Source organism: Scylla paramamosain, unplaced genomic scaffold (assembly GCF_035594125.1).
Source record: "Scylla paramamosain isolate STU-SP2022 unplaced genomic scaffold, ASM3559412v1 Contig4, whole genome shotgun sequence".
Lineage (NCBI taxonomy): Eukaryota > Metazoa > Arthropoda > Malacostraca > Decapoda > Portunidae > Scylla > Scylla paramamosain.
In genome coordinates, this window is record NW_026973669.1 from 652099 (window position 1) to 666035 (window position 13937).

Here is a 13937-nt window from a genome sequence, read left to right on the forward strand (position 1 = left end):
GAGAGAGAGAGAGAGAGAGAGAGAGAGAGAGAGAGAGAGAGTATACAAATTGTTTTCAAGTGTCTTCATGTTCTTGGTGATAATTCAAAAAGGTACAGTGGAAGTTACTGGGATTTTCATGATTTATGAGTTTTCAAAGGCTGTAATGGAAGTTACTAGAGTTTTAAGTGTTTTTAAGATAGCAGTGATGTTTTAAGTTTAGTGGAGACTACTGGGGATTTCAAAGGTGTTTTCATGATTCTAGTGATATTATAATATAACAGCCTCTAATGAAAGTCATTTAGGTTTTATTTATTTGGTAAGAGTGTTTTCAAGATTCTAGAGGTACCTGAACAGACTCTAGTAGAAGTGATAGGGTTTTTGAGTCTTTTCAAGGCTTAAGTGATAGTTTAACAGATTCTAGTAGAAGTGACAGGGTTTTTGAGTGTTTTCAAGGCTCAAGTGATTGTTTAACAAGGGTTTTCAAGAGTGTTTACCATTTATATGAAAAATTGCAAACAGTCTCAGGACAGCACAAAACACTCAAGAACAAGAAATTGTTTTTTTCATGTGTTTCCATGGTTTTAGTTGTGGTTCAAGAAGGTACAGAAGGTATTGGTGTTTTCAACGGTATTTTCATATTTCTAGTGGTAGTTTAACAAGCTCCAGTGAAAGTCATTACTTTCAAAGGATGCTTTCAAGATTCCAGTGATAGTTTAATCAGGTACTGAAGAACAAGACACACTCACTGGGAGACAGACACACTCACAGAGCCACACACTCACAGGGCCACAGACACACTCACAGGGCCACACACACTTAAGGCCACAGACACACTCAAGGCCACAGACACTCACAAGGCCACAGATACTCACAAGGCCACAGCACACTCACAGGGCCACAGACACACTCACAGGGCCACAGACACTCACAGGGCCACAGACACACACACTCTTACCTGGACACTCATGTAAAGATGTGCCTCAGTTCTCTCCTTCCTTCTAATCAATTCGACTCTCTTTTCTTCATACAACCGGTCGATCAGCTCCTGTGGGATGTCCTTCTCTGTCACCGGCTGTAGGATGGTGCGCAGGCAGGACTCCCGAATGTACACCAGCATGTAGGCATTGGTGCAGTGCTTCACAGTCAGGCTAAGGTCGTCCTCATGCCCACCAAAGTTGTAGTGAATTGCTTCCATTTTCGAGCACCGAGACACCACATCATCATCAAATTTGCACCACTGTGGGGGGATAGTGTTGTTGGTGTTAGAGGTGGTATAGCAAAGGACTTAACTTAACCTCACCTCACCTCACCTAATCTACCTTCACCTACTGTCATTATCTAACTTGCACCATAGTGGGAGTGTGTGTTTCTGTCGTTGTTGTTGTTGTTGTTGGTGGTGGTGGTGGTGGTGGTGGTGGTGGTAGTGGTGGTGGTGGTGGTATGGCAAAGGACTAAACCTAACCTAACCTCACCAATGAAAAAAATAAGAAAAACAATGAAGAAAAAAACATCCCACTCTCTCTCTCTCTCTCTCTCCTCCTAAAGTTGTTTTGTCTTTTTATGCACAAGGAAGACAAAATCTACCCTAACATCACCTACTAATGTTGTTGTTTTGTCTTTTTTTATGCACAAGGAAGGTAGAGGAAGCCTAACCTAACCAAACATCATCATTTAACTTGTACCAGTGTGGGAGGAGTAAGTGTTTTTGTTGTTATTGTTTTACACTTTTTTTATTTTTATGCACAAGTGGCAAGAGAGCAAAGCGTTTCAGAAATAGAGACAACAGACACAGAAGAAAGGACCAGGTTAGGAGTACACCTTGTAGTATTTCAGAGTCAACAGAGATACCCACGGGAAGAAGGAAAGACTGAGCTAACCCTGCCCCTTCACAATGAGACTGTTCCCTACCTAGCACCTAATCCAACCCTGAGACCACAGCAAGGCCCCACAGCACACACTGGTTCACCCCTGCCCCTTCAAATTGAGACTGTTCCCTACCATGCACCTACTACAAACTCTGAGGCCACAGCAGACACAGGGTACTTCCTAACTCATAACAGGCACCCGTGAAAGGAAGGACAAGTCAGGGGGCCATTCACTCACCCGTCCGTCACCCTTGGGATTGATGAAGACAACATAGTGGCCACCGTGGTTGTCGCCGGAGTGCACCAGTACAGCGTGAAGGATGTAGGTGGCTGGGGTGGTATCCGGCTTCTGTAGGAACTGGTCCATGTTGAGCTTCTCAGGAAATTCATATCTGTGAAGAGTGTGAGATTATGATGGTTAGCAAGGTGATGTGGAGGTTACAGTATTGGAATTGAGTTACAAGGTTACTAGATATTATAAGACATTACAATTATCAATGTCCCTTCTTTAACTGTCTTCAGCCTATCTCTCATCACCAGTGTTGCATCTTCTTGCTATCTTCTACCACTGTTTTCAAGCTAATTGCTCTTCTGATTTTACTAACTGCATGTCTCCCCTTCTCCTGCTGCCTTACATATAATAATACTTTCTGCTTTCTCTTACCACTATTCTGTCCATCTCTCTAAAGCAAGAGTTAAACAGTATTCTTAATCATTCATCTCTTTTTCAGGTAAACTCTGGAACTCCCGGCCTGCTTCTGTATTTCCCCTGCCTGTAACTTGAGCTCTTTCAAGAGGGACACTTCAACATACTAATCCTCATATTTGGATGATTCTTCTTCACTTCTTTTAAGGGAATGGCACCTCAGAGGGCATTTTTTCTTTCCAGGGTTCCCCTCTTACATTAAAAACCACCTCAAACACTCCCTGCCACACCTTTTTTTTTTTTTATGTAGGAGGGACACTGGCCAAGGGCTACAAAAATACAATAAAAAAATGGCCACTGAAATGCCAGTCCCATAAAAGGGCCCAAAGTGGTAGTCAAAAATTGAAGGATAAATGTCTTGAAACCTCCCTCTTGAAGGAATTCAAGTCATAGGAAGGTGGAAATACAGAAGCAGGCAGGGAGTTCCAGAGTTTACCAGAGAAAGGGATGAATGACTGAGAATACTGGTTAACTCTTGCGTTAGAGAGGTGGACAGAATAGGAGTAAGAGAAAGAAGAAAGTCTTGTGCAGCAAGACCGTGGGACGGGAGGCATGCAGTTAGCAAGATCAGAAGAGCAGTTAGCATGAAAATAGCGGTAGAAGACAGCTAGAGATGCAACATTGCAGCGATGAGAGAGAGGCTGAAGACAGTCAGTTAGAGGAGAGGAGTTGATGAGACAAAAAGCTTTTGATTCCACCCTGTCTAGAAGAGCAGTATGAATGGAACCCCCCCCAGACATGTGAAGCATACTCCATACATGGATGGATAAGACACTTGTACAGAGTTAACAGCTGGGGGGGTGAGAAAAATGGAGACATCTCAGAACTGGCGGAGACGTCTCAGAACACTTAACTTTATAGAAGCTGTTTTAGCTAGAGATGAGATGTGAAGTTTCCACTTCAGATTATAAGGACAGACCGAGGATGTTCAGTGTAGAAGAGGGAGACAGTTGAGTGTCACTGAAGAAGAGGGGATAGTTGTCTGGAAGGTTGTGCAGAGTTGATAGATGGAGGAATTGAGTTTTTGAGGCATTGAACAATACCAAGTTTGCTCTGCCGCAATCAGAAATTTTAGAAAGATCAGAAGTCAAGCATTCTGTGGCTTCCCTGCATGAAATGTTTACTTCCTGAAGGGTTGGACGTCTATGAAAAGACGTGGAAAAGTGTAGGGTGGTATCATCAGCGTAGGAGTGGATAAGACAAGAAGTTTGGTTTAGAAGATCATTAACCCATAGACCTCGGGCTAGAGGACTATTGTCGTCCTCTCAGCGCGCGAGCAGTATTGATAAATTTCAGAAAAATAGGTGTTCTTCATCAGTACCCTGTGGGGTAATTTCAAACGAAAACATAGTAGTTTTTAGTGTTATCTCACCGCCAATCCTTCCTCTTCACGATGAAATAAATTGAATTTGTCTAGGTTGCAGCCCGGCAGAGATATGATGTTGGGAAGAGGTGCTACTTTTGGCAAAGCCGAGCGCACTTGTTCGTGCGGGTGCTGTTGACCTTGGCCTGGGTCTCCCTCTCCCCGCGCCACCACGTACACAGCATGCATTCTCTCATACCAGCGCGATTATTCACATTAGGCTACATATTACGCAGGTTTGATGCTCATATACATAACTCCTTGCGAAACTTAATGTTTTTTTTTTGGTCATCATATGAAAAAAAAACTTTCATAAACACAGTACAATTATCGAATATATACACTCATTAGGCTACATATTACGCAGGTTTGACACTCATATAAATAACTCCTCCTCCAAAGGAGAAAGCGTCTCATCGAACAAGGCTCTTAGGATACCACTGTTATTCAAATTTACCACATGCGGTGGCTTAGTGCGCTCCCTGATTATAGGGGTAGAGGAACTGGGGCCCGCTGGCGCGCTCCCTTCCTCCACGCATCCAGACACAGGGAAATCATTATCAGCATGTCTGTCCGCCATAGTGGTCTGTAGTGCTCTGGGAAGTTGCGTGAAACGTAGGGCAGGGATGCCATCAACCACAGGAAATAATAATTACGTCACGGGAGTACAAATCTTGGCGGGACAGCAGAGGACGGGAACTCCCGCCACCCGAAGCCCTCCGCCCGAGCGGGAATTCCCGTCGCCCGAAGCGTACGGGTTAATGAATAAGAAGAAGAGAGTAGATGACAGGACAGAACCCTGAGGAACACCACTATTAATAGATTTAGGAGAAAAACAGTGACCGTCTACCACAGCAGCAATAGAACAGTCAGAAAGGAAACTTGAGATGAAGTTACAGAGAGAAGGATAGAAGCCGTAGGAGGGTAGTTTGGAAATCAAAGCTTTGTGCCAGACTCTATCAAAAGCTTTTGATATGTCCAAGGCAACAGCAAAAGTTTCACCAAAATCTCTAACCTGTCATTAATCTTGACGTTGGAGTCCGTGATGGGATCGTACTGAAAGCGCATCAGGTGGAGGTGTAGCACGGGGGGAAAGCTCTGGAAGATGACCCCCTTCTCAGCCTCCTGCAGCCCGTGCTCTCCTGCATCATACTTGTTGTCCCCTTCCAGGGTCTCCACACTGATGTAGTCCTTGAAAGACTCGTAGACTGCGGGAGGAAAGGAATGAGTGGCTTGTCGGCTTGTCTGTATTCTGAAACACTTCTGCACTGCACCTCCAATGCTTTCCAGACTCTAGTTGAAATGACAGTTTTTAAGGGCATTCCTATGGTTCTAAAGACAGATTAATATACTTCAATATTATTAGCAGGAGAAACACTCTTGAGAACCTCCACTACTTTCAAAAGATTCTAGTTGAAGTGAAAGGACTTTTAAGGGTGTTTTTAAGATTGTAGTAACAGAGCAAAGCAAACTAGAGATTAATGCAGTACATTAGCTTACCCTATGACTAACAACACTAGACTGAAAACAGTAGGTAAGCCAAAAGTAAACTGGAGATTATATTATATGAGTTAGCTTAGTATTGCCTATAAGACTAGACTCAAAACTGTAAGAATATTAAAGACACTAGGAATGAATACAACAAGTTCATTTAGTGCAGTCAGTGATGATGTAACTATATTCAAAATTCCACACACACACATACACACGTAGTAGTAGTAGTAGTAGTAGTAGTAGTAGTAGTAGTAGTAGTAGTAGTAGTAGTAGCTATTGACTTAACACTAGTAATACAACAAGTTTCAATCTCATTTTTGTCCAACTCTAAAAAAAAGTAGTAGTAGTAGTAGTAGTAGTAGTAGTAGTAGTAGTAGTAGTAGTAGTAGTAGTAGTAGTAGTAGTAGTAGTATATGAATGAATAAATGCAAATAATATGTTCTTTTCCCTCAACACACACACACACACACACACACACCAAATATTATATTATTATTATTATTATTATCATTATTATCATTATTATTATTATTATTATTATTAATACACATTAGCAATACTCACTGTCTTTCTTGCCCTTGATGTTCAGTTGAATGTCATAGAAAGTTTCAGTCCTCGACGAAGTGTAATCTACATGTTTGCACTTGAAGTAAGACTGTGGGAGGAGAGAGGCAGGGAGTTAATGGCCAAGATCTCCATGAGGGACAACTGACCAAGGACAAAAAAAAAAAAAAAAAAAAAAAAAAGAAATAAAAAAACAAAAAAGAAATGTTCTACACATCCCCTCTCTCTCTCTCTCTCTCTCTCTCTCTCTCTCTCTCTCTCTCTCTCTCTCACACACACACAGATGTTACAGTAAAAATGTCAAGGTTAAGAGGTTGCCATGATGAATGGTGAACAAACTCTACTGGTCTAATTTCAAAGGTATATACACACACACACACACACACACACACACACACACACACACACACACACACACTGCACTCTCTCTCTCTCTCTCTCTCTCTCTCTCTCTCTCTCTCTCTCTCTCTCTCTCTCTCTCTCTCTCTCTCTCTCTCTCTCAGCCTGGCACACTCACCACTGTCTTGCCCTCAAACAGCCTAGGAATGACCCCCTCCACACACGTCCCCTTCATCTTGGTTTCTAGTTTGTCCAGGAGCTGTAGAAGAGATGAATCAAATGTTTAATGACATGGAGACTGAGATTTACAACTATTAATACATTACTAATACTACTGCTACTACAACTTCCAATGCTACTAATACTATTGCTACTACAACTTCTAATGCTACTGCTGCTACTACCACTACTACTACTACTACTATTACCTCTACGCTAATAATAATAATAATCTATCTCTATACCAGGCTGGCAATCCCACACGCCTGGTCCAGACAAAGCAACACACACACACACACACACACACACACACACACACACACACACACACACACACACACACTCAGCCTCATCAGCTCCTGGTGGAAAGGAACAGTCTCTTCAACCATCCTACTACACCCCCAGGAGTGATATGCAGAAAAAGGTCATAAGTCTGTTATGAGCTGGATGCAGCTCATAAATCTTCCAAGAGAAGCTCATAAGCCGTGTGAGTAATGCAGAAAAGTTCACATCGCGTTATGAGTGCTAGCACGTCGATGTGTTATGAGTCGTGGAAGAGGACTCCTAAGAAGTTTATGAGCTACTCACAAGTGATAATGGCAGAGCAACAACAACTCATGGCACCACAGCACCAAAAGACTTCAGTTAGGTTTGGTTAGATTTTACTTGAAAACTTTACTTCAAAGATTTGTAAGAATTTAATGGCCATTATAAGGGAGTGAGGGTGGGGCCTGTGTAGGTTCACTTGAATTGTATGTCTGGCACACTGCTCACACATGTGCAGGACCCAAGTGGTGGGTAGATCCAGTGAACCTACACCAAGAAGCATGGCACAAGGCCTCACCCAACTAAACCTAACCAAACATTAATTAACGAAACTAACGCCAAAATAGTTGAGTCAGATTAGGTGTGGATAGATCTGGTTTACTCTAGATTGGTTTGATTTAGTTAGTGAAATGTGTTAGAGCAAAAAAGAGTGGGGATTCACTGGGCTGAATATGTGGGACCACACATCTAGACGTACCCTGAAAATGTGGTGTTGCTATCAGAATAATCTTTAAGTAAATAGTATTAAGCAATTGCATAACTGCAGGCATAACTCCATGCTAGCAAGGTCTACTGCTGCTGGTCAGTCCTTGACTTTTTCTTCTTGTGACTTGTTGTTGTAAGCCAAGGTGGAAAGCATCCGCCAACAAGGTAAAATCCACACATATTCTTTTTTGAGGTATAATATATTGATAGATTCTCATTTCTGCATTAGTACATTAACAAAATTTCTATATTTCACTTTAAAGTCACCCAGTGGAGTTACATTGTGAGTTACTCTGCATAACTCAACAAGTCTAGCTGCTAGCTATGAGATGAATCTGGAAGTTATGAGTACCTTTAAGAGAAGCTTTTATGAAGTTTTCTGTATACCAGTCCAGGAGCCTAGGCACACCACAGCTGGCCACACACACCCACAGCAAGGCGCCACACCACACACTGGTTCATCCCTGCCGAACCTAACTAAAACTAAATAAACACACAGCCTTACCTTACATTACCTTACCTTACCTAACCTAACCTAAACCAACCCAACCAAACCTAACCTGAATAACACACACACAAACATGCACACACACTACTAACTTAACTAGGTACCAAGCAGACAAACGCACAGCTCTACGTACCAAGCACACAAACACACAGCTCTACCTCATTTAACCAAACCAAAATAACAGTCACACACACTCCCATTTCACCTAACCTAATCTCACATACCACTCTCAGGAACTCCTGGGCATCATGCTGCATGAAGGAGTCCAGCGTCTCCCACCCAAAGGACTTGGTGAGCTTCTTGGTGCCAACAGGCCGGTCACTCGTCTGCAGCTCATGAAACACTCGCTGCAGGGCCAACGCCACACTCTTGGTTGTGTCATCGCTCTCTGTGGGCATCTTGTACACAGCCTGGGGGAAGGTGATGGTGGTGGTGGTGGTGATAGCAACATAGAGAAAGCTGCAAGTACTTAATATAACCTCTCTGTAGGCATCTTGTACACAGACTGGGGAAGTGGTGATGGTGGTGATACTAGAGACGTGAGAACCTAATACACACTCTCTAACCTAATCTAATCTCTTGTAATACACAGTCCCTTACTTAACCTACCTAACCTAAACTCTCTGTGGGCATCTGGGGGAGTGGTGGTGGTGGTGATACTAGTAATAACATAAGGGAAGCTGCAAAAAACCTAACACACACTCCCTAACCTAACCTACATAACCAAACCTCTCTGAAGGCATCTTGTATGTAGCCTGAGGGAAGAGGAAGGTGGTGGTGGTATATATATATATATATATATATATATATATATATATATATATATATATATATATATATATATATATATATATATATATATATATATATATATATATATATATATATATATATATATATATATATATATATATATATATATATATATATATATATATATATAATATATATATATATATATATATATATATATATATATATATATATATATATATATATATATATATATATATATATATATATATATATATATATATATATATATATATATATATATATATATATATATATATATATATATATACATATATATATATATATATATATATATATATATATATATATATATATATATATATATATATATATATATATATATATATATATATTTTATGAACTATGAAGTTCTTTTAGATGAGTTATATGTACAAGTTTCATTAAATTTGGAGAGACAGTTTTTTCTTAATGAATACAAACAAATTGATGTTCAGATTTTTGCATATTTTGACAAGTTTTTCTTAGATTTTCTTGAAAACTTGTCACAAGATACTTTGATAGTTTTCTAAGAAAATGACAAGACAGAATTTTAATTTTTGGTTTCATTGTTGAGAAAAATCCAAAATTTTCTTCATCTAGATATTTCTCTTAAGTTAGGGTGAGAAAATAAATAAATAAATAAACACTCAATCAAAATTCTGTCACATAATTTTTCAGGTATTTTAACTCTCTTTCTAATGACACCAGAATCATTAAAACTGAACGGTAAGAGGCAGAGAAATACACCTCAATAGCTTCAAGGTACTAGGCTTTAAAGTTTAAAGGGAGACTCAAGCACTTTTCATCCACATACAGTTGTATAATACTGGAATTTTGAAGTGCCAAGTATTATAATGTATTTGTATTGAGTTGTAGATGATGTTGAGACATATTTACAAGCATTAGATTCATAGACAACTTTTGTTGGCACCTGGAATCTCTTAAATGGAACATCACACACTTCACTGTTACAATGAGGGCGTGCCACAATGATGCATGTGCTCTGCTCTCAGCTAATATCCAACGTGCTTTTGCCAGTACCTCAGGTGCTTCCTCTTACCCACTGCGGTGAGAGAGAGCTAAAAGTGGGAAGTGAGTGAACGCTAAGTAGGTACAGAAGTTGACGAAAAGAGAGAGCATCACAAGCTCCCTTCCTCTCTCTAAGCGTGCACAACACACAATGTCACTGAGGGCGTCTTGAGGCTCTTCCCCGCTCCACTCTGCCAGACTACAAGAGGACACTTCGATACTAATCCATAAAGAAAACTGTTCCTCATAAACTTTCTTAGTTTTTCTTTTAGTGAATGTTTTCTATATCCATGTCCCACCTACAATGACCTTGACTAAGCAACTGAGTGTGAGCAGGGACACTTAGATGTGTATTTAATCAGAATTTAAATATGGATGACAAATTATCTTATGCACATTGTGTAGTAGGCATAACAATGTCATGAGATGATTTTTGCATTTTTCAATATTTTCAGATTTCTGACTGTCAGTTTCCTTAAAGGACTGCCACCAAAGTGGATCTTTTTATTCTTCCTTTTATTGCCCTTGGCCAGAGATCCTCTTATATATATATATATATATATATATATATATATATATATATATATATATATATATATATATATATATATATATATGTATATATGATGAACCCTGTTTCCTATCACCACTAGTCACCTAAAAGTCTCCCTGTTATTGTGTGCTTATACCATTAACCACTAAGACTTCTGGATCAAAGGTTAATGCACACTTAGAGGAACCAGGAGTGTTACAGCAGCACCTACCATTCTGAGGTGACTGGTATAGTACAGCACTTGAAGGCAGGAGCTGTCACATTAGTACTTCTGTTACCGTATGTATTATACGTAAGTACATTCATCCACTAACCACTAAGACTACTAGACCAAAGATTTATGTACACAACAGCAGCAGCAGCAGCACCAACCATTCTGAGCTGATTGGTGAAGTACAGCACTTGGAGGAGGGAGTTCATGTAGCAAGTGGCACCCTGGTTTTTGAGTCCCACATACCCTGTGTGACGCTTGCTGTCCCAAGAGACACCATGGGGAGCGTCAGCTGCCACCCACACCTGGAGGAGGTCGAGGCAGGGTCAGGATATGGCAAAGACTGCAAACACTGGCTAAGAAACAGCAGTGGTGAAGTTTTCTACACCAAACACCACTACATTTGAAGCTTTAGTTGAGATTAAACAGTTTTTTAAAGGAGTTTTTATGGTTCTACAGGAGTAACAAGATTTCTAAATTGACAGAAGAAACAGCAGTGGAGGTGAAGTTTTCTACACCACACCTCCACATTCTCTACAACACGTCCATTATCACCCAGAGATTTTAAACTCTTCAACACAAGGACACACCCAATGCATCCTTGCACATCTCATCTCATACACCAGGATGCGTCTCCTGTGTCCTGGGTCCCTTCAGCCAGATATTGTATGACTGTTTCCAGAATGTGAGTCGTACATGATACAGTGCCTTACTTAACTTTCAATATTACTATTGTTCAAAACTTCATTGTGTCTTGTGCAATTTATACTTCACATTAATGATCAATTCTAACATAAAACACACACACACACACACACACACACACAAACATACAGAAATAGTTTACCACAAAATGTACAGGCTAATGCTGTCACCACATCTAGGAGAGAGAGAATGAGAAAATAAAGGGGAAACTATTACAAATGTAACTCTATATTTTATGTGATACTGTGATCAAAAGAAATTATTTTAGCTCAATGCATGAATAAATAAATAAATAAATGAATGAATAAATAAATAAATAAATAAACATATATATATTATAGCATTATGTTATAACCTGATGTTAATTGTAACCCTTGAGAGAGAGAGAGAGAGAGAGAGAGAGAGAGAGAGAGAGAGAGAGAGAGAGCAGCCTATTTCCTCCCTCCCTCTCTCTCTCTCTCTCTCTCTCTCTCTCTCTCTCTCTCTCTCTCTCTCTCTCTCTCACACACACACACACACACACATACAGACACACACGGACACACCTCCAGACCACCCCTCTTTTCTACAAATCTACTTGTTTATTACAATTATTATAAGGAAATACAATTAACGGGATCTAGTCACACTTCAAACTTCCCTCTATGAATTTATGGATACATCTCAAAATTATCAATCAATTAATGTTCTATTATATGCACCATTTTATTCTGCATATTTTGATGTATAGTAGGTGATGATTATGTTGAGTTAAAACTTATATTCAGTAATGACGCTTCAAATTTTTGTGCATGTTGACAGACCAGGCATGGGGCAGGGCACGGTTTTCACCAGGCTGTTGTGAAGAGGTTAAGGACACTGTTGCAATACTCTCTTAGTTCTCTAGCCAAAAGACAAAATTATTTTCTTCTCTATCTGCTGCTTCTGTTCAAACACTTCTTCACCCACTACACTCCCTACAGCACACCCATTCACTGCTACACAAATCTTCATGTCATGTACATAAGATAACATTAACTTGTTCCCTATCTTCTAAGTCTATGCAACCACAGCTGTTTGAGGACAAGGAAGAAAAGAAAAATATATTCTGTTCCCAATCTTCTGTCTCTTGTTCCATCTTCTGTGTCTCTTGTTCCCTATCTTCTGTGTCTCTTCTTTTCCTTATTTTCTGTCTCTTGTTCTTATCTTTGGTGTCTCTTGTTCCCTATCTTCTGTGTCTCTAGTTCCCTATCATGTGTCTCTTGTTTCTAATCTTCTGTGTCTCTTCTGTTACATATCTTTTGTGTTTCTTGTCTTCCCTATTTTCTGTGTCTGAGCAACCAGTTTTTTACAATGAAAGCCAGCAAGGGGACACCACAGCTGTCACAGAGTACTGGGAAGGAGAGAACACAACTACGCAGACACATGAATCTCCTGAGTGATGCTGTCAAAGACCAAGGAAGGAAGGAAGGAAGGAAGGAAGGAAGGAAGGAAGGAAATTAACCTGTTCTCTATCTTGTCTCCCTGCAACCAAATACAGTGATTGCTATCAAAAAGGTAACCACAACTGTCAGAGAGCATTGGGAGGGGAAAAACACAAGTAGGAGGAATCAGGAAGTATTGGTAAGGAAAGATAACATAAGTATGACACACAAACCTCCAAAGTGATGCTGTCGTCCTTGATGTAGCCTTTCTCTGGGTCCAGGACGTCATTCCATGCCATGAAGTTGGAAAATCCCCAGTCGTTCTCTTTGCTGAAGAACAAGTGCTGGATTTCTGAAAGTACAAGAAGGTACAGTGTACAGGGATAAAACTCTAAACTCTGGACAATTAACATAAACAAATGCTGGATTTCTGAGAGTAGAGGAAAGGACAATGTATGGGAATAAAGGGCCAGGTATATGTTTAACCTTTGGACAATTAATGTAAACAAATGCTGGATTTCTCCGAGTACAGGGGAGGACAATGTACAAGATTAAAAGTCCATCTATCTGTTCCAAGTCTAACCTTTGGACAACTGAGGCATTTAGTGGACAAGTGAATCTACATTTTCGGCAGGTCTGAGTTGGACCTGCCAGGGCATGCTACTGGCCATTCATTATCTTCATGTCACCAAACGTTTCATTGTTTTTGCCCTTACAACATGGTCCAAGATCCCTGTGAGTATAGTAGTCTACTAACTCAGCACTCAAAACTTTATCATATCTGGAAGGCACTGAATGTATACTGTAAGAGAGGTGAATGTGATATCCCCGGTTGCACTCTGATGCCACAGCCAATCAGATGAGAGCACGTCATATTAGTATTTGTACGTGGATCATTGAATCTACAGAGGCTTGCTGACATTGCTGTATTGAAGAGCTACATCCCAACAGTTTAACAAACCATTCCATGAACAGCTGACACTGGCTCAAGGCACTGTTGTCGAAGGAAAAGAACTTGATCCCAGTGATGACATGCTTCACTATTGATCATCATGCCTGAACTTCAACAATTTCATGATTCACTGAGTTTACATCCTGCATTTCAGTATAGTTACTTAGCAGTGAAATAGTAATAACTTTTTTTTTCT

General features: G+C 40.1%; 1 protein-coding gene across 1 annotated transcript in view; it reads right to left on the reverse strand.

Moving 5' to 3' along the window:
• Positions 1-13937, reverse strand: part of LOC135096478 (ubiquitin carboxyl-terminal hydrolase 7-like) — a 49473-nt gene that overhangs the window by 22284 nt on the left and 13252 nt on the right. Inside the window, exons 5-12 of the mRNA XM_063997981.1 lie at positions 13023-13141; positions 10843-10986; positions 8297-8482; positions 6492-6572; positions 5975-6065; positions 4932-5124; positions 2086-2239; positions 938-1219 (exon numbers count right to left, since the gene is read on the reverse strand). Of these exons, the coding sequence (XP_063854051.1) occupies positions 938-1219; positions 2086-2239; positions 4932-5124; positions 5975-6065; positions 6492-6572; positions 8297-8482; positions 10843-10986; positions 13023-13141 (1250 nt within the window). The remainder of the gene's footprint in view (positions 1-937; positions 1220-2085; positions 2240-4931; positions 5125-5974; positions 6066-6491; positions 6573-8296; positions 8483-10842; positions 10987-13022; positions 13142-13937) is intronic.